The 21,384-nt window shown below is 40.5% G+C and overlaps 1 protein-coding gene across 1 annotated transcript in view; it reads left to right on the top strand.

The window, feature by feature from the left end:
• The window catches only part of SORCS3 (sortilin related VPS10 domain containing receptor 3), a 591,280-nt gene that overhangs the window by 310,585 nt on the left and 259,311 nt on the right, over positions 1–21,384 (top strand). The window contains exon 4 of the mRNA XM_043597460.1: positions 2,052–2,210. Within this exon, the coding sequence (XP_043453395.1) occupies positions 2,052–2,210 (159 nt within the window). The remainder of the gene's footprint in view (positions 1–2,051; positions 2,211–21,384) is intronic.

Genomic DNA, 21,384 nt, shown 5'->3' on the forward strand with positions numbered 1-21,384 from the left:
AGGTCAAAAGGGCTATGCTGCTGCTGCTGAAGCCAGAGACATGAGCAGGGGAGAGTTTGTCAGGCTATTTTAAAGATTTTAGGATATATGGGAAGATCAGTGATAAGTTCATCGAATGGTTTTAAGTAGGGGAATGTCAGAATCAAATAAGTTTTATATAGTACAATTATTGGGGTCACAGTGTACAAAGTAGATTGCTGGGGGGGGGTGGAAAGGGCTATGTGACATCAGTGAGGTTGTCTAGAAGGTCTTACAGTGATGCAGTGCAGAAATTATCACATTTTGGGCTAAGGCAGTTATAAAGGGCAAAGAGAGAGAGAGAGAAACTAGATCTGATTTTAGAGTTAATTAGTAGGTAAAATATACAGGGCTCAAACACAAGTTAATGTTAGGAGGTAAGTAGAAAAGCAGAGTCAAGGCTGAATCTTGGGTTTTGGCTTTATACTGAATCATTGGTAGAAACAGTAACTGAGTCAGGACACAGTGGAAGATGGGTAGAGCTGGGAGGAGGTACAGTGTGAGGAATGTTGAATTTGAGGTGTTTGTGGACCTTCAGATAGAACAATCTGCCAGGAAGCTGAGGCTGAGACGAGAGGAGACCTCAGGTTGAGATTTAATTTATGAGTTGTCCCCAGAAAGATAGCAATAATAATAATACAAAAAAAAAGCTTGGAAGAAGTCCCTGAGGAACGGTGTGTTGAATAAAAACCCTCAACTGAGGGTTGAGGAGTGGTCATATTATAATTTTTTTTTAATGTTTATTCATTTCTGACAGAGAGAAAGGGAGTGTGAGCGGGGGAGAAGAAGAGAGAGAGAGGGAGACAGAATCCGAAGCAGGCTCCAGGCTCTGAGCTGTCAGCAACAGAGCCCAATGAGGGGCTCGAACACATGAACTGTGAGATCATGAGCTGAGCCAAAGTCAGAGGCTCAACCAACTAAGCCACCCAGGCGCCCCAAGGAGTGGTCATATTATAGAGATCAGAGAAAGTTGAGTACTCAAAAGAGATGAAAAGGAAGGCTAGATGAGTGTGATGTTATGGAAGCCCTGGAAGAGAACACTTCAGGGAGGATGGAATTGCCGTGGTATCAAAGACTGTTAGGAGTTCCATGATGGGAAAGGTCTGAGTATCTAAATGTCTGTTGGATTAAATACTGGAAAGTCAGTCACACGTGCAGTGAAGCCAATGTCACTGAGGTACTGTAAGTAGAAGTCAAAGTGCACTGATTGGAGGGAGCTTTTACATACATACTGGAAGATAAATAATAATTATAGCTATCCCTTGTCAAGACTGTGTGTTCAAGGCCATTTTGGCTTCTTGTGATACTCAATTATTGTTGTGGCAACTGAGGCCTCTAGAGTTAAGTAGGTTTCCAAGTGACCCATTGTGAACAGAGAAGTGTTGAGTTTGAATCTGCTCCTTCTGATGCCAAAGTGTTTTTAGTCTATACCATTCTGTCCATCTAGCTTGGGGAAGACACACTTTCCTGAGCAGCAGTCTTTGCCCCAGGGGCCTTTGGGGATAGGTGCTTTGGAAAATCTCGAAAACAAAGGGATCATTGAGACCACTTAAGTCAATTAAATCACTGAAACAATTCATTCAGAAAGAACAAAACAAACAGTGGGATAATAAGGGGATCCTTTTCATGATTAAAGGGCAGTAAGAACAATAGTGTGATGAAGAGCGACAGGAATTGAGGGAGGGAGAGGGAGGAAGAGAAATTTGTGACAGTCTCAAGGTCAGGGGACAGAGGACCATAAGAATATGCTCCCACTACTTAAAGGCTGGACATCAAAAATGAAAGTACTTATAAGATGGACATCACGAAACAAAGCCTCATTTGTATGCAGACCTAACCATGCACAATATTCCAGCTCCCTTCAGCAATGAAGGACTAAATCAGGGGGGAAATGCCAATATTTCATAGAGAGACCCACGTGCCCCTTCCTGTGCTGTGATATGCAAGTACAGATGACTTTATATTTATGCTTTAATTTCTTGTAGTAGTTCTCTTATGCTAACTCTGTCAATATTTTCTCCCCTCTCCTTTAGATCATGCTTCTTAGTGATCCTGAAATGGAGAGCAGCTTACTGATCAGCTCAGATGAGGGGGCCACCTATCAGAAGTACCGGCTCACCTTCTACATCCAGAGTCTGCTCTTCCATCCCAAGCAGGAAGACTGGGTGCTGGCCTACAGTCTGGATCAAAAGGTGAACAAACACTGTTTTTATTTGCATCTTGTCACCCAGGTACCACCTGGGGAAAAACGCTTGTTTACTCAGTCCCAATTTTGGAAGGGATTCAATGACATTTCATCATCCATCTGGGTTGATTTTGTCTGCAGCAACGAACTTTCTTTTCTACTCTTCAGTATCAAAATATGCAGGCAGGTGCATTTCACGTATTGGCAGTGCTGTTTATCATTTCATAGGCTGAAGATGATTTTCTCTATAATTTTACTCATTTGACCTTTAAAACAACCCTGTGAAGTAAGTAGGGAATGTGTATTCATAATAATTTGCTGGTGACTATAGTAAACAAAGGTGCAGAAGGGCTGAGGTGTTTGTTCAAGCCTGCCGAGCTAGTCATTGGAAGAGCCGGAGCTCAAATGCGTATTGTCAGATTCCAAGTCTAGGGCATATTCCAGCATACCATGTGGTGTTGATTTGGTAAAATTTGAATATACCATTGCTTGTAGTTTAGCAAAGGAAGGGAAGTCCCAAACATGTCCATTTTGTTGTTTTCTATAAGTACCTTCAAGATATAATGACTCGATAAATCCTCCTCTTCGAGCTCAAGATCCATTTACCCATCTGTGTACTTGACCTTGACTCTCATGTGTCTCGGATGCCTCTTGATTCAACATATTCCAAAAATGAACTTTGCTCTCCCTCCAACATAGCTGGTTCTCTTCCAGTGTTCCCTGATTGTATCCATTTGTTGGCAAAAGGTAGAAACCTGGGAGTTATCCTTCATACTTCCTTGTTGCAAACCTGGTGTCTGTAATCTGTCATTCTTATCTCTATCTCTTAATTCCATGGACCCTTCGATTACCACCACCACTCAAACATGGGTTATATCTGTCGTTTGAGCTGTGACCAGAGCCTCTTCCAGTGTGTTTACACTATAACCTGAACAACCTATTTTCCAAATGTAGATCTTAGGATTTCATCATTTTCTCATTGTTCACAGAATAAAGACCGAAGTCCTTTGTAGGATCTGTTAAGATTTCCTTAGCTGGTCCCTCCTCCGTCTTGACTCAAGATTATCACTTTCCCTTGAATGGCTTTCTTTCAGTTTGTCACCCCAGCTGTTTCCCTGGCTCCATTTCCTGGGCCTGGAATCTTTTTCCCCGAAATCAACTTTGTCACTGTCAGATCTCAGTTCTAGCATCACTTTCTCAGGACCTCTTCCCTAAACTCCCTGACAAAGTTAAATGCTCCTTGGTGTTGTTTCCCATAATGCTGTATACCCCCCTTCAGAATGCCTGTCACTGTTGAAATTTTACATTGATTTATGTGATATTAGGATTATCTATATTCCTCACTAGACTATAAGCTCCAGGAGGGCAGGGCCAGGTTTGGTTTTACTCTCCGATTTAACACCAGTGCTGACACAGTGCCTGGTACTTAATAAGTGCTCAGTAATTTTTGTGAGGTGAACAAATTAGTGGATGAATGCATAAATGCTATGGTAATGAGCCCGCTGTAACTGATCAACTTACACTTAAGAGACTTTAGACTATGCTTCTTTGTATTGCCTTAGTACAGAACCTAGGTACAATGCTTGATGACAAACTGTTATGTAATAATGTTGTGAAATCAATCAGTGAAAGAAAATAGATAATTATCAGCACTGTCTAGCGGAGAGATATCTACAGATTAACCTTAACTTTCTGTTCTCTCTTAAATCCTGAAACAGTTGCTTCTCTGTATATATTTAAATATGGGATTGTAAATATGAGTGTGTGTGTGTGAGAGAGGGAGAGAGAGATGTCAGCACCTTTAAACAATAATTTCAACATAACCTTTATATGTCTCATTAATGGAGCCTCATGGTGGGTTCCAGGTGCTTAATGCAATCCCCTAAGGACACCCATATGACATTTGCAGAGCAAAAGCCACTGCAAATACATTTCTTTCATGGCATCAAGTGGATATTGTATGAAAGACTTAGCCAAATGTCAGGTAGTCTGTGAGTTTAGATGCTTAGTGTTGCTAGGAATTTCGAAGCTGTATTGAAAAAATAATAATTTATTTGGCTTTGTTAAAGGCTGAATAGTAATTTATCTAGATGATGCTCAGAAACCCGAAACTATATTTTTATTTATACAGAGACAAACTAGATTAGACCTCTCATGCCAAAAGATTAATAAACCAAATGCAGTGTGCCTTGTGTGTATCTAGAAGGAATATCCTTTAACTCCATCTCCATAGCGCTGTGAACATCTGGGCCATTGCTCAGGAAGTACTCTTGTGGATATAATGTGTTCAAAATACTTTCAGGCTTGGTGGCTGCTTTTTCACTTAGTAAAAATATTTGGAAATGTGGCAGTGGGTGTTGATGGATTTTCCTAATCACGCTGCACATTTCTGGATGTATTATTCCTTAGGTACTCTTTCTTGTTGACATCTTTTGCATAAAGTGGCTGGATGTTCTTCAGGCCCATAAAGTTTCTAACTGGTACCCTGCCATTCTTTTAAATAAATGGTGTGAGGAGGCAGATGATGCCCCTGGCAACATTTGCAGAGCTGGCATAAAAACATGTAGCCTCAGTCATCCAGGGTGCAGAAGAGTTTTTCTTTATTTTGGAATAATTTATTGGTTTAGAGTCAAGGACAGTGATGCTATGCAGCAGCGGATGAAGAGGCAAGGAGAGTTGAGATTGATATACAAATGTCTTATTTCAGACTGGAGCCTTCTGTGATGTACATGCATTGAGGCAGCTGGTTTCTTCTAGAGAAAATGAAAAGTGTTAGTATTAAGGTAACTGCAGCATCAAAGGGAGATGTTTGTGGTGAGGATTGAATCGATGTTTTCATTATTGTGCCTTTGATGAAATGCACTGGCAATTTCTTTAGAATCGGTAAGGCTATCTCGTTACGTTGTATGTATTACAAAAGACCTAATTGAATGATATTTTAAAGGGACAATATCCAGTTGCTTCACCTTCCAAATTGCTACCTCAAAGCTGCAGGAGACTTGCCAGGAGATCTCATTCAGTAAAGGCACTGCAGGAGAATTAAGGAAATACCTTCCGGATAGGACAAAATTGTAGCTAGAAATTGAGACATGAATATAACAACATGTTAGTTGAGATGCTGGATGGTAGGTTGTGAGCCAGCTAGGAAATGTTGTACTAGGAACTGTACTTGTTCAAGGCCAGGTTGTGGGAGATCACCCACTTCCAAAGTTGCAAAGGGGTGGCGAGGTAGCGACAAATGCATCTTGTACTTGACCCTGTACACGGGCCATGACTCTCCAATTTTGATGTGTCATGATGTAGCAGAGTTATTTCTGTTTCCTGTTCAGCTGGACCTGGACTTTTGACCAATTTCTTCCGTTCTGGCCATCCCGGGAGCTTCCCAGTTCCTGTGGCAGCTCTTCTTTTGCCCCACAGACAAAAGAAGAGATGACTTTATAAGAATGGAGATTCTTATAAATGGAGATGACTTTATAAGAATCTCGTGATTAAAAAACAACCAGCAAACATGATAGGTTATGGCTGATTAAATTGGAATAATAAGAGAACAGCTACTCTCTCCTCCCCTCCCCTCCCCTCCCCAGTATTTCCTCTCCTCTCCTCTCCTCCCCTCCCCTCCCCTCCCCCTCCCCTCCCCTCCCCTCCCCTCTCCTCTCCTCTCCTCTCTTCCCCTCCCCTCCCCTCCCCTCTCCTCTCCTCTCCTCTCCTCTCCTCTCCTCTCCTCTCCTCTCCTCTCCTCTCCTCTCTTCCCCTCCCCTCCCCTCCCCTCCCCTCTCCTCTCCTCTCCTCTCCTCTCCTCTCCTCTCCTCTCCTCTCCTCTCCTCTCCTCTCTTCCCCTCCCCTCCCCTCCCCACCTCTCTCCTCTCCTCTCTTCCCCTCCCCTCCCCTCCCCACCTCTCTCCTCTCCTCCCCTCCCCTCTCCTCTCCTCTCCTCCCCTCTCCCTTCTCCTCCCCTCCCCTCTCCTCTCCTCTCCTCCCCTCTCCCCTCCCCTGTCCCCTCCCTTTTCCCCTCCCCTCCCCAAATCAAAGCCCTAGAATGTCTTTTGAGAGCTGTGTATTTAGGAGTCAGGATTCTCTTTTGTTTCCACCAGGCTATGTCCTCATTGATGACTGAAACTACATTGTGATGTTTTGGATTAGCTGGAGGGCTCAATAATATTATTAAAACAGATTTAAAAAAAAGACTTCAAGACAGGTTTTGAGGATATTGCAGCCCTCTGAATGGATAGATGTTCTCATTGCTGTAGAAATCTGGATTTTTAAACATTCCTCATTTTGACAAGATACTTGGTGTAGTTTTTTTTTTTTGTTATTTGTTTTGTTTTGTTTTTAATGGGCACATGCTCATGTATTTACAGATGCATACATCCTGGCACAGGGGTCTTCCACAAGAGACAGAGTTGAAAACAGCTATTTTTTTTTTCTGTGGGAGAGGCAGAGTTATACAACTCTCTATTATCATTTATCTACTTGGCAAAATGAAACATTAACAAATACAACTGGCTTTGGAGACCAGAGATGAGGAGCTCCATGGGATTTCAGACTCTGTTGTTTTTCAGACACTTCTGAGCTAGACTGGTCTAGAATTGCCAGTCATTTCCATTTAAAAACCACTTTCTGAAACGCTAGCACACATAATGCAGGCTTGCTGTTACAGTAGTTGGGGGGTGTGGACTGCTGTGTTTTTTTTTTGTTTGTTTGTTTTGGGGTTTTTTTGATCACCTGCTACCAGACAAGTTCAATAGTAGCTGACAGATTGACAAGCTGGTTAAGGAGCTGATGCAGTTTTGGTCATGGTCACTGGCAAAACAGAGTCCACAGTTGAAGAGGTGATGGTTGTTCCATGCAGGCTTTACTGGTTGGTGGACTCTATCTGGGGCTGCATGAACAGGGCACTGGTGAATTAGAGCATCTGGTGTGTGGAGGAACTGAAAATTCAAAAAGGAAGTTTAAACCTGTACTTCTGGAATGCTGGATACAAATGATGCTGTTCCTTTCATTTGTATTCTCCTGTAAACCCTCAGATTAGAAATGTAATTGTATTCAGAGCTCCAGGATTAGCAGGTGATGACAACTTTCCTCAGTAGCCATTGGCAGAAAAAGGCTTTATATCTCCCCACCTGGTGGGGATAAAGCTGCTGGGGATTAACTAGGGATGACCATGGTTTTGAAGCGTATCCTCCAGGGAACGAGAGTACTACTGAAGGGCACCTTCTATTTCAAGAAAAAACATTGCAATTTCATTAGGTCTCTTCCATGCCTATAAAACCATTTGTGTATCATTTAAGAGAACAACAGTACAGAGCTCCACTCACTTATGGCAAGCTGATCGTGCTCTTGGAGATATCTTGTGGGTATAGTGGGGAGGTGCTGTCTCCATCGCCATAGAAACACCAGTTTCCATGAGGCTATTTCATGTAGGTGAAAACAAAACAGTGGACCAAGAATGGCCCTATTTTTTTTTATTAAGAAGATGGAACAACCTGTGTGTTATTCAAATATTACCACTAATCTATCTGAACTGAGCTCTGAATGACACAACTGGTTGAGTGTACAATATTAACTTGCATCCGGTGAGGGTCACACAGTAAAAATCTCTACCCATGGCAACTTTGCTCATGAGAACATTAGCTCAAAAGAACAATATACCATAAAATTATGGATCTCATGGCCTTTGTCTTCCCAAACCTGCTTTTCTGTATCAAGTTCCAGAGTTTCTGTGCTTTGCCTCTACATTCTAGGTGTCCATTTTGGTAAGCTGACACATTTCTGTCAGGGAAGAGAACATGAATATTTGCCAAAATAATTGATGGGAGATGCAGCATATATGTGTATTAAGTAGGGTACTCAGGGACCTTTTCCCAACATCTTCCCAACATCTTCTGCTCTCATGGTAGAAATTCAGCCAAGACAGTATCTCTGCAAAGGAGGTGACTGCAGCCACAGGTGAGAAGGAGGTGGAGCAGCTCACAGCCTTCTCTGGATTCTTCCACCCGTTTCCTGTATGCAGTGACCATGTCTTCATGTACGCACTGGTCCTTTGTGTTCACACTGCTGCCTAGTGTCCCCAACTCTGACCCTTTGCCTAATTCTGACCCTAGGTCTCCAGTATTCCAGTTGAACTCAGGAATTCTTTAGCTTGCCCCTTCCTTGGCAAGCCTCTCTAGACTTAGGAACTTATCTACCTGACCTGACCATACCTTCTATCCTGCTTCCATTCTCTGCCACCATCTTGACCAGTCATACTGGTATGACAGTGCCTGGCCTTTCATTCATTCATTCATTCATTCATTTATTTATTTTTAATTATTTTTAAATGTATTTATTGTTTAATTTACATCTAGGTGAGCATATAGTGCAACAATGATTTCAGGAGTAGATTCCTTAATGCCCCTTGCCCATTTAGCCCACCCCCCCACTCCAGCAACCTTCTGTTTCTTCTCTATATTTAAGAGTCTCTTACGTTTTGTCCCCTTCCTTGTTTTTCTATTTTTTTTGCTGCCCTTCCCTGATGTTCATCTGTTTAGTATCTTAAATTCCTCTTATGAGTGAAGTCACATGATCTTGTCTTTCTCTAATTTCGCTTAGCTTAATACCCTCTAGTTCTATCCATGTAGTTGCAAATGGCAAGATTTCATTCTTTTTGATTGCCAAGTAATACTCCACTGTATGTACATATGTACGTACATACGTGTGTATGTACATGTATGTATGTATGTATATATATACACACTCATACACACACACACACACACACACACATATATATATATATATATATATATATATATATACACACACACACATACCACATCTTCTTTATCCATTCATCTGTCGATGGACATTTGGTCTCTTTCCATACTTTGGCTATTGTTGCTAGTGCTGCTATAAACATTGGGATGCATGTGCCCCTTTGAAACAGCACACCTGTATCCCTTGGGTAAATATCTAGTAGTGAAATTGCTGGGTCATAGGGTAGTTCTATTTTTAATTTTTTCAGGAACCTCCATACTGTTTTCCGGAGTGGCTGCATCAGTTTGCATTCCCACCAGCAGGGTAAAAGAGATCCTCTTTCTCCTCATCCTCGCCAACATCTGTTGTTGCCTGAGTTGTTAATGTTAGCCATTCTGACAGGTGTGCAGTGATATCTCACTGTGATTTTGATTTGCATTTCTCTGATGATAAGTGATATTGAACATTTTTTCATGTGTCAGCCATCTGGATGTCTTCTTTGGAGAAGTGTCTATTCATGTCTTTTGCCCATTTCTTCACTGGATTATTTGTTTTTTGGGTGTTGAGTTTGATAAGTTCTTTGTAGATTTTGGATACTAACCCTTTGTCTGATATGTCATTTGCAAATATCTTCTCCCATTCTGTCAGTTGCCTTTTAGTTTTGCTGATTTTTTTCTTTGCTGTGAAGAAGCTTTCTATTTTGATGAGGTCCCAATAGTTCATTTTTGCTTTTGTTTCCCTTGCCTCCAGAGACATATTGAGTAAGAAGTTGCTGTGGTCAAGGTCAAAGAGGCTGATCCCTGATTTCTCCTCAAGGATTTTGATGGCTTCCTGTCTTACATTTAGGTCTTTCATCAATTTTGAGTTATTTTTGTGTATGCACCTGGCCTTTTAAAGTCAGAGTCAGTCTTGGGGTTCCTGGGTAGCTCAGTTGGTTAAGTGTCCAACTTCAGCTCAAGTCATGATATTGCAGTTTGTGAGTTTGGGCCCCATGTCTGTGCTCACAGCTCAGAGCCTGGAGCCTGCTTCGGATTCTGTGTCTCCTTCTCTCTCTGCCCCTTGCCCACTCACATTCTCTCTCTCTCTCTCTCACTCTCTCTCTCAAAAGTAAATAAACATTAAAAGAATTAAAATAAAGTCGGAGTCAGTCTTTAATCCTTTTCACTCAAGTTATAGCGTATATATAGGAAAGTTTACATCTCATGAGCTTGATGAATTTTCATAAACTGAATTCACCTATGAAACTAGCACCCTGATTAAGGAGCACATGACTAGCTTTCCAGAATCCCCCTTGTGCTCTGTGCAATCATTATGTTCCACCCCCAGTGGGGTCACCATCGATCAGGGTTGTTTTTAATGTCATGCAGATGATTTCTGGATAAGGTGGTGAAGGAATAGACACAGATAAATTCCTTGGAAGGAAAGTTAGAAGACTTTCTAGACTTCCAAGAAGACTTGGAAGGAAAGTTAGAAGGTGAGGGAAGTGATAGAGAAGGAGAATTTAAAAAACTTAAACTTTAAACCAAAGGCAATAATTCATTGATGTTGAATGAGCCTGATCCATACAGAGCATTTGTAAGGAAACTTTCAAAAAATTCCCATTTACAATTAATTTCACAGGTTTCATTTTTAAAAATGTGTGTCTTTCTATGCCATAAGAACAATACCCTGTGTTGGCAAAGTTGTGATGAAACCCATATTCTGACATGATATTGATGGTCATGTGAATGAGTTTGCCTTCCTGGAAGACATCTTGGTGATGTGTATCAGAAGATGTACACGTATTCATAATTATAATCCAACGATTAACTTATTCCAGTTCTGAGACTACCAAGAGAATAACACTAAATACCACAAAGCTTTAGGTATGATGGTTTATCAGTCATTCATAATGGGGAAAACTGCATGTAAACTCATTCAATGGCCAACATTAAGAGACTTTACATCATGGTCCATACATTTGACAGAATATTACACAGCCATCAAAATGGTGGTTCTGATGACCATGTAGCAGCATGGATATGCATTAATTCCTATTTAATACGTCTACATTTCAAATGAATTCATATACATATGCATTCATGCATAAGAAATGTTAAGTAAAGTTGTGTTATTTGAATGCAGATAGGCAAAAGATAAGATAAAGGGAAGAAGAAAGGAAGCAAAGAGGGAGGGGAGAAGAAACATTTTTAAAGGAAGGAAGGAAATATTCCCAAATATTTCCTGGGGTCTCTCAAGATGATGGAATTCTGTTTTCCATGCCGTTTGTCTTTTAAATTTTCCATTATTTTGTTAGATTACTTTTCTAATTAAAAAAAATTGTTGAAGCTATTCTTAAATAGCTTATGTTAAGTCCTAGTTCTAAAGCAGTGCTCTTAAGAAACATTTTAGGTGTGAAAATGGTCATTTTAGATAAAATATTTCAAATCATTATTTAAATACCTTTTGAAGAGGCAGGGTGGTGTAGAGGAAAATTTCCTTGAACTAGGAGTACATTGAGTCTAAGGTTTCTCTTTTCTTCAGCGTTGCTTTTCACTCTGGTCCCTTTTAAACTGTGAAACTCTAGAAATTATGTTTTTTATCCTAACAAAAAGTATACTCTTGTTGGATATAACCTCAATCTATATTATTTACAACTCAGTGATAGATATAGGTCTTATTATTTAGAAGCATCCACTATAGATAGATGTTAAGGAAGTGATTTATTCTGGTAGTTTTTCAGATGAATTTTGTGACTATACCCGAAAATTGAATTAGTGTTTGGTTATTTGATTTGACAGCTGTAATGGAAACAAATACTCTGGAGCCAAGGGGTGTAGACATATGCAGTGAATTAAGGTTTGTGCTGAGTAACTCTTAACATGCCCATGCTGTGTTATTTAATATTGGACATATAGGTTCTTCTCAGAAATGGAGATATATGTCTTTAAATATCATCTGTGTATGGGCAGTGACAGGTGCTTTTATGTACATTATATTGAATTCTCATAGGAGTCTGCAAGGTGGGCAGTGTTATTTCCAAGTTATAGGTGAGCGTATGTCTCTTAAGAGCAAGCAGTGTTAATTTGCTCAAGGTCACATAGCCGGTGAGGGGCCTGGCCCTCTCTCTATTCTAGGCCTTCCTGAGATCTCCCATTAGGACCCACCACCACACCTCACTCTCCCTAGTGGATAGACAGACTTAACTACCACATCTGGGCAGAAATTCATATGGGCCACTTCATACTGAATCCCAGTCCCAGAGAGCACTGTAATAATGAGACAACACAATTGGCCATGCCAAGACCAGACATTTGGAAGCATCCGGTGGTTCCTCTGTCACATCCCTCAGCTGATGGCACTTTCCAAGATGAGATTCTGAGGCTGGAAGCCATCAAACCCCGCTTACTGATGTTAGGCCATAGGACTAATTAATTTTGCCTCAAGCAGAAAATAAACAAGGCAGTAGTGGTTTTTTTCAGGTTTTGTCCATTTTTACTCACTTTTCCTGTTAATTTGTTCCAACATGTGGGTTAATATGTAGATTAAACCAAAGAGTTTACCATTTAAATAGGTAATACTATGATTTGAAGTTTTTTAAGGAAGTTTATGAAGACAACATCTTTAATATGGTAATGAAGATAGAAGTTGAAATCATTTAACTTCATTTACAAATCATGAATATGTATTATGCTTTAAATGAAAAGAAGGGCTAAAACAGATATAGTGTTTGTTCAATTTACTAAAGAGAAGACAATTTGTCAAGATTTTTTTCCCCAAAACTCAAGCAATATGCAAATGTAGGAAAATCAGACCCCCATGTTAATTCCATGGCATGATGAATATTTTTATAATCCTAATTAGTACCAGTCATTTAGTCTAGCAATTTCCCCCAATCTAGCCAATTTGAAATTAAAATAGATGCCTTGATTACAAAACTCATTAGCACAGAAGCACCCTTCTCACTAACCAGTTCATTTAAAATGCACAAACTGAATGAAGTGTGGAACACTTGTGTTGTCAATTGGCATAAGTGAAGTGAGTCTTAATTGGAAGCATTGTGAAGTATTTGTATTGCTGCATGTTTCATTGCAGTATAATATATCATTCATTAAATGTAACAAAAGCAACTTTTAAATGGTTTAATTAAGCGGAGTTGGTGCACTTGGTAATTTTTATAAAGTCGAATGTCACAATTGTTTGCATTTGAAGTCCTGATGGGTATTAATGTCAGGGAGACGAGGTCTGACTCTGCATTTATCACTCCGATTATGTGAAGAATGGCAGGTTTAATGTGAGAGGAGAAAATTAAATTCTAGAACATTGACTTCTTACTTAAAAGTACCCACATGCGTATTGTCCTCATGCATGTGGATATGGAAGCCCCAGAAGTGCCTGACTTCTGGCTGGGAATGGAGAAGAAGGGCTGAGGACTGGGAGTGAAATGGAAGGAGCAAATAACAGTTGGAGATTTTTCTTTTTGTCATTTCTTTTTTAATTTTCTTTTTTAATCAAGGGAGGAAGTAGTAGGTGGAGAGAAACTCTATCCAATATATTTTCATCTGCTCAAAAGAGCAATAGAGATGTGTGGCAGTGCAGATTGATGTTCTGTCTAAGCCAAATGTGGTGGGAGTGGGGGAGGAGGGGGAAACTGGCTCCAGACCAGGGAAATGCTAGAAACAGGGACTCTATAGAAAGTCCTGAGCTGGAGCCAGTTAGCAAAGAGTTCGAGACTGGTTTTTGTGTAGAAGTTAACAGAGTGAGTTGCAATAATGGCGGTTCTGGATGCATAAGGTATATGACAAGCACAGAAGCCACTGTGCTGTTGATGTTTATTCTCTGTGTGTTCCAGATGTCAGCTGTTACCTAATGTTTCTGGACTGTTTCAACCCCACATCCGTGAGGATGCAAAACTCAGCCATGTCACTGGTTTCCATGAGAAATCTAATTTTCACAGACACGGTTGATGTCCTGCCCATATGCATTTGGTATTTCCACTGTAGTGTGCTCCTGCTGACTTCCTAGGGCTAGGATTTGCATTTCTTTGCTGGAAGTCACTCTCCAAACCCTTTAGAGGTTACCCCACTCCTCTGCACAGGACCCAGTAGAAGTGCCAGGGAGGTAACATGTGGGAGCAGTCCTCAGCCAGTGACCAACAGAATTTGATATATATGTACTCTGGTTCCCTCATTTCTCCTGTGGGACAACTCTGAGGCATGTATTTATTATATACTTTTTCCCCCAGAATTTCCCATTGTAGTTAAGTTGTGGTTGCCCACAGAGTTAGCTGGCTTTATAATATACCGTATATTAAGTGCCTTCCATTGCCTGGGTTGCTTCTCTATTCCTACACCATCTCCCAAGGAAACTACTTAATTCTTGTGTCAGTGACTGCTCCTGGGGAACAGTAACCAACTATGCCAAGCATTTTGTGATTAGGTGGTGGTAGCTGAATTACGGTGTCAAGGACAGGAGTCATAACTCATAGGTTTTCACTTGGGAAAGCCCCTTTAACATCTCTGTGTCCCTAGTCTCTCCTGGGTCATGCCACCCTCTGGTTTTCCTCATTCTTGTAAGCTGGATTGATGTTCCCTCCCCCAAAGATGTCTAACTCCGAATCCCTAGAACCTGTGAATTTGTTTTCCTACCGGGCAAGAGGGACTGGGCAGATGCGATTCAGTTAAAGATCCTGAGATGGAGACAATATCCTGGATTACCCAGGTGAGTCCAGTAAAATCACATGGGTTCTTATAAGAGGGAAGAAGAAAAGAAGAGTTGAAGAAATATGACAATGGAAACAGAAGTTGGAATGATACTCTTTGAACATGGCATCACGAGGGCAGGGTATGCAGGTGGCCTCTAGAAGCTGGAAAAGACAAGGAAATGGATTCTCCCCTAAAGCCTCTGAAAGGAATTGAAGTCATGTGGATACCTTGATTTTTCACCCGAGACTGATTTCAAATTTCAGATTTCCAGGAAATATTCTAATTTATATTCTACAAATTCCATAAATTATATTTACATTTATAAATTAAATTTGTGTTCTATTAATTGTATAAAAAATAATAAATTTGTGTTGTCTTTAGCCACTAAATTTGCGGTAATTCGTTACAGCATTGATAGGAAACTAATATCCTCACTAACCCTTCCTGTGGCATTTACAGGTCTTCTGTCCCCACAGCAGACAAAATCCTCAGTTTGTCTGCACCTCCACCCAGACTCAGGCCATCCAGGCTATACTTTTGACTCCTCTTTACATTGATCCGTGAAGTCCTGAAGTAATTAAGAGGTCCTCCTCAAAGGAATTCTGGTGAAAAAAAAAAGTTCTCTGTCTTGTCACATATTATTATTTTGCTAGGCCTGTCCCAGTAGAAACTGTCTCACAGTTCTGGAAGGTAGAAGTCTGAGATCAAGATGTCAGTAGGATTTGTTTCTTCTGAGGGACTCCTCCTTGGCTTATAGATGGCCATCTTCTCCTGGTATCTTCACATGGTCTTCCCTCTGTGTGTATCTATGTCCTAGTCTCCTCTGCTTAAAATGAGACTAGTCATAGTGCATTAAGGCCCACTCTGATGACCTTATTTTAACTTAACTAACTCTTTAAATAACCTGTCTCAAATTCAGTTACATCCTGAGGTACTGGGGTGAGGACTTCAGCATATGGATTTGGAGGGGACATAGTCAGCCCATAACTTATATTCATGTCAAGTTTGCTGAGTGATGGACGTCTTACTGAGATATGGGTCTCTATGGCCCTATGGAGGGGAGAGTAGGAGTCTCTTCCTACTTTGTAGCCTGAGATGTTCCTGAGGTGTATGGAATGGAACTAACAACCACCAGGAAGATTTTACAATGGGGGTGGGAGGTAAGAAGTGAGGGTGGGACTTATCCCTAAGATGTAAATCAGATCCTCATGAGAGGTCCTGATGTTGGTCAGGAAGGTTTCAAACTGATCTTTGGCCTTGACCCTAGATAAGGTTAGGAAATCATGGAGGCACAACAGAAAATATGGTGCCCAGGCCAAGGAGACCACTGAGGAGAACTTTGAGGGAATAGAGTCTGAAAGAAGTCAGAGATGGAAACTTATTCTTTAGAATCATGGCTATGTGCTTGTATAAGCTAGATTTGTTTAGTTTGGTTTTATTTTGGTATTTTATTTTTGTTCTTTCTTTGCACATTAAAATGTCAGTAGATCTCAGATGTGCCAGAAGTTATAGAAAGAGGTTTGGTTGACCTTAATCTTCCTCTTCCTCCTCCTCTTCTTCCTCTTCTTCCTCCTCCTCTTCCTCCTCTTCTTCCTCCTCCTCCTTTTCCTCCTCCTCCTCCTCCTCCTCCTCCTCTTCCTCCTCCTCTTCCTCCTCCTCTTCCTCCTCCTCCTCCTCCTCCTCTTCCTCCTCTTCTTCCTCCTCCTCCTCCTCTTCCTCCTCCTCCTCCTCTTCTTCCTCCTCCTCCTCCTCCTCCTTCTTCTTTGAGTACAGTTACATACAATATTGCATTCATCTCAGGTGTACAACTTAGTGATTTGACAGATTTATATATTATGCCATGTTCACCACAACTGTAGCTACCATCTGTCCTATCACATAGCTATTACAATGTCATTGACCGTATTCTTTATGCTGTGTTTTTATTTCCATTACTTACTTGTTTCATAACTGGAGGCCTGTATCTCCCTCTCCTCTTCACGTATTTTACCCAACTCCCTACCCCCTCCCCTCTGGCAACCACCAGTTTGTTCTTAAAATTTATCTTTGGCTTCCCTGTAGTTTGGAGGATAATTTTAACTTAGCACATAGACCATGGTAGTTTGGATCCTGTCTAACTTCCTACCCCCCCCCCCCTTTCTATGCACTCCCTTAATTCATGCAACAGAGAATGTATCCTCCTGTTTCACACCAGAGTGTGAAACTCTGGCACTTATCTCTGGGAGTCCTTTCCCCCTTTTCATCTAGCTAGTCCTAAAACTCAGTGCAAATATGGCTTTCTAGAGAAAGCTTTCCCTGGGCAAGATTATCTGTGGAAACGTAACTCAAGTTATCTAGATTTTTTAGAAAAATCTGGAAAGAAGCGATTCATTTTAGCATATGGAAAGCTTTTTATTTTATAATTTTGTATTTTATAAGCACCTAAGGGATGGGAGGACCAACGTTTTTCTCCGTGTTTACGACAGTGAATGATCTTAAATTGTCCCTGGACAAGAGATAAGTAAGATTTGGATTAAGGTAATAATTGTGGCATTGAAAAGAAAGGGGACCAATTATAGAGTGATTTGACAATAGAAGTAGACTTTGTGACTGTGTAAAGTCACAGGAAGGAAGAGTGCCTGATAACTCTGACCATGAAAAGAGCCAAAAGGACACTATTGATCTGATAGCCTGATTGCCTGAAAAAATATCTAAGGCCAAGGGCTGTGCCCATAGCATATTTCTTTCCTGACAAAGAAAATGCCAGTTTCTCAAAAGCGCAGAGTGGTAGAGGGGAGGTCCTGGTTGGCATTGCCGCCAAGGTGTACCATGGAGGGGATAATGACCTTCCTTTGTGGTCGCTTTTCCCGTTAGCTGCTTTTCTGACATTTTGCCCCGTTGTCTCCCTTGGCTGCTCTGAGTGCCGGAGGCAGTAGCCAGCTGTAGCTAAGTTATTGAAACAAGGCTTTTTTAAAATGGAGACTTTTTAATTTAAAGTGCGTGGTAGAGATACCAGAGGTTGTAATCTAGAAGCTTTGTAATAGGCAGCTGGGGAATGAGCGAGGGGGGAAAAAAAAGGATATATTAACTTTCCTTTCTTCAAATACTGTTGGACTAATATTGAGCTTGAATGTTTTCATAATGAAGATGTGGGAAGGTGGCTGAGGAATCCACTCTCCCGCGTCTATCAGCCTGGATGGTCTCTGAAACCTTCTAGCCCAGAGGTTCCAACTCCCAAAGGGAGCTTTTGAGTTTCACTGGTAGATCATTACTTGTGATATGATCTGTCTGCCCTTAGGTTTATACACTCTCTTTCCCTTTTTTTGATGCTGAATATGCCATTTGAATAATCAGATAGAAAGCTGATACTCGTGTAATGTCTACTAGTGGTATCACACCATCAGTCGTTTAAAAATAACTGAAAAGTATGCCATGGTGTTTGTCTTTTTTCCTCCCAAGCATCTTATTAGCAGACCAGAGTCTAACAAATCCTGACAGATTCATGTTTTAAACTATTGGAAACCATTTTTTCTCAGGTGAATATTGATAAAATAAACAGAAAAATGAAAAGCATAGAGAGCAAAAAGCATTTCTTTGCTTGAAGTGTATGTCATTAAAAGTGTCAATAACCTGTGCTTTGCCACATAGATACCAGGTCAAGGATATTATATTCAACAAATATTTACTGAGAACTTAGAATGTACCAGGACTGAGGGATTCACTAATGAAGGCTACTGATACGAGTTCTGCTGTCATGGAAAGAGAAGCACTGATCATATAAGTAATTGATGGCAATTATGATAAGTGCTACAAAATGGAAGTATTGGTAACTATGAGAGCATACATTGGGGAGAAGGTCTGACCTGTCCTCAAAATGTTTGATATAATTACTGTGTTCAAAGAGTTAAGATATACTTTGGAAATTAAACATTTTTAAGTGCTCATAAACATTATTTAAAATAATCTAAGGTCACTGTATGAGTTGCCTTCAGATTTCTGTAAAAACTTTATCGAGGTATAATTGGCATTCAGGAACTACTCAGGTTAAAGCATACACATTGGGTAAGTGTTGACATAAATATACCCACACAGCCATAATGATAGTCAAGAAAATTTGCATATCCATCACCGCCCCCCCCACTCCAAAGTTTCCTTGTCCTCCTTTATAATTCCTTCCTCCCTCCTTTCTTCATTTCCCCACTGTCACCATAGTCACAGTTGGGGATTTGCTTACTGTCACTATACAATAGTTGGCATCCTGTAGCATTTTTGTAAAAAGGCATCTTATATCCTCAGTTTTTTGAGTGGCTTTTTTAATTTCTCATAATTATTTTGAGGTTCATCCTCAAAGGTATTGTTGTGTGTATGAGTCGTTATTTATTTGTCTATGTATCTATTTACCTATTTGCTGGGTGACATTCCATTTTATGGATATACCAAAATCGGTTTATTCATTTGCCCATGAATGGACATTTGGTTTGAATCTGAGTTTTGGGTACTACAAATAGAGCTGCTGGGGCCATTCCTGTACAAGCTTTCACATGGATATATGCTTTTATTTCTGTTGGGTAGATACCTAGTGGCAAAATGGCTGAATCATACGGTAGATGTGGCTTCACATTTTTAAGAAAATGACAAACGATATTCTAAAGTTGTTGTACCATTTTACATTTCCATGAGGAGCACGTGAGACTTGCAGTTGCTTCATATCCTTATTAACACTTGTTATGGTTGTCGGTCTTTTCAGTTTCAGCCTAGGTTCTACGAGGCGCGTCGTGGTATCTCTCTGTGACAGTAGTTTTCATTCTGTTGGTAACTTTGCTGTTGTGACATCTTTCCACGTGCTTGTTTACTATCTGTATATTTTCTTTGGTGAAGTCTCTGGCAAAAATATGTTGCCCATTAAAAAATTGGGTCGCTTTTGTTTTTTTTGAGTGTTGAAAGCCCTTCTGCATTCTGGATGAAAGTCCTTTATCATAGTAAAACCTTGGATTGCAAGTAACTTGTTCTGTGAGTGTTCCACAAAATGTGTGAACATTTCTAATAAATTTTTACTTGATAAAGGAGTGATGTCTTGCAATACGAGTGGTACAGGATGCTGAATGTCACAAGATCACAACCGAGCTTTCTTTTGCTGCAGAGGGGGAGGAGGAAAAGGCAGAGGAATCCTTCACTTCAAATGAGATTAGGGAGATGTGTAAAATTTTGGAAACAGTGCAAAATTTTGTAGAAAAGCACCACCTGAATGAGGCTGTAGCAGTGGGGACGATGAATCTGTTTAATGACAATACCACGAAATCCTCAAAAGGAGGCAAAAGCAAGTGTCATTGGATAGGTTCCTTGTTAAAGTTGTACAAAAAGAAGATTCCACTGAGCCAATAGATGGCACTGATTCTGTTAGTGATAGTGAAAGTGGTCCTACACAACATAGCTCCTCTCTCTTGTCTCCTTCACACCAGCCAGGAAGGTTTTCAAAGGTAGGTGCAGGTTAATTTATTTATTTTTCTTTATATTTTATATATTTTTAATTATTTTGTATTATATGACAGTATTGTAATAATTTTTTTTAATGCTTATTTATTTTTGAGACAATGTGAGAGACAGAGTGCAAGCCACGGAGGGGCAGACAGAGGGAGACACAGAATCATAAGTGGGCTCCAGGCTCTGAGCTGTCAGCCCAGAGCTCAACGCAGGGCTCAAACTCACAAACCATGAGATCATGACCTGAGCCAAAGTCAGACGCTTAACCGACTGAGCCACTCAGGCACCCCTGTAATCATTTTTCTATGAATATTTTTGGGTTGTGGTTTGAATCATCTGAATTTCCATTATTTCTTACGGGGAAATTCACTTTGATATATAAGTGCTTTGGATTACAAGCATGTTTCTGGAATGAATTATGCTCACAAACCAAGGTTTTACTGTATGTGGTTTGCATATATTTTCTCCATAGCTTATTTTTTTTTAATTTTTTTTTAACGTTTATTTATTTTTGAGAAAGAGAGAGACAGAGCATGAACGGGGGAGGGTCAGAGAGAGAGGGAGACACAGAATCCGAAACAGGCCCCAGGCTCTGAGCTGTCAGCACAGAGCCCGATGCGGGGCTCGAACTCATGGACGGTGAGATCATGACCTGAGCCGAAGTCGGACGCTTAACCGACCAAGCCACCCAGGCGCCCCACCACAGCTTATCTTTTAATTCTCTCGACAGTGACTTTCAGTGAAGAGAAGTTCATAATTTTGATGAAATGTAATTTGTCAATTATTTATTTTGGACCATGCTTAAGGTGTCATAAGAAATCTTTGCTTAAGTCAAGGTCACAAGGATTTGTTTCTTCAGCTTTTTTGTAGATGTTTTGTAGCTTTATGTCTTATACTCAGGCCCACGATCTATTTTGAGTTTAATTTGTATATGGTGTGAGGTATGAGTCAAAGATTATTATTGCAAATCTCCACTGAATTGGCTTTGCACTTTCATCAGAAATCAATTGTCCACATGTATTCAGGTCTTTTCCTGGACTCTGTTCTATTCCACTCATCTAGTTTTCTGTCTTGACACCAATACTATGTTACCGTGAGTATCATAGTTTTATAAAAGTCTTCAAGTCCAGGAGTGTAAGTCTTCCAAGTTGTTGTTGTTGTTTTGAGAGAGAGAGAGAGCAAGAGAGAGAGAGAGAAGAGAGAGATCATGTGCACATGCACATGAGCGAGGGAAGGGGGGAGAGAGAGAGAGAGAGAGAGAGAGAGAATGAAAGAGAATGAATCCCAAGGAGGCTCCACAGAGCC

The sequence above is a fragment of the Prionailurus bengalensis genome, chromosome D2 (genome assembly GCF_016509475.1).
Source record: "Prionailurus bengalensis isolate Pbe53 chromosome D2, Fcat_Pben_1.1_paternal_pri, whole genome shotgun sequence".
In the NCBI taxonomy this organism is placed as follows: domain Eukaryota; kingdom Metazoa; phylum Chordata; class Mammalia; order Carnivora; family Felidae; genus Prionailurus; species Prionailurus bengalensis.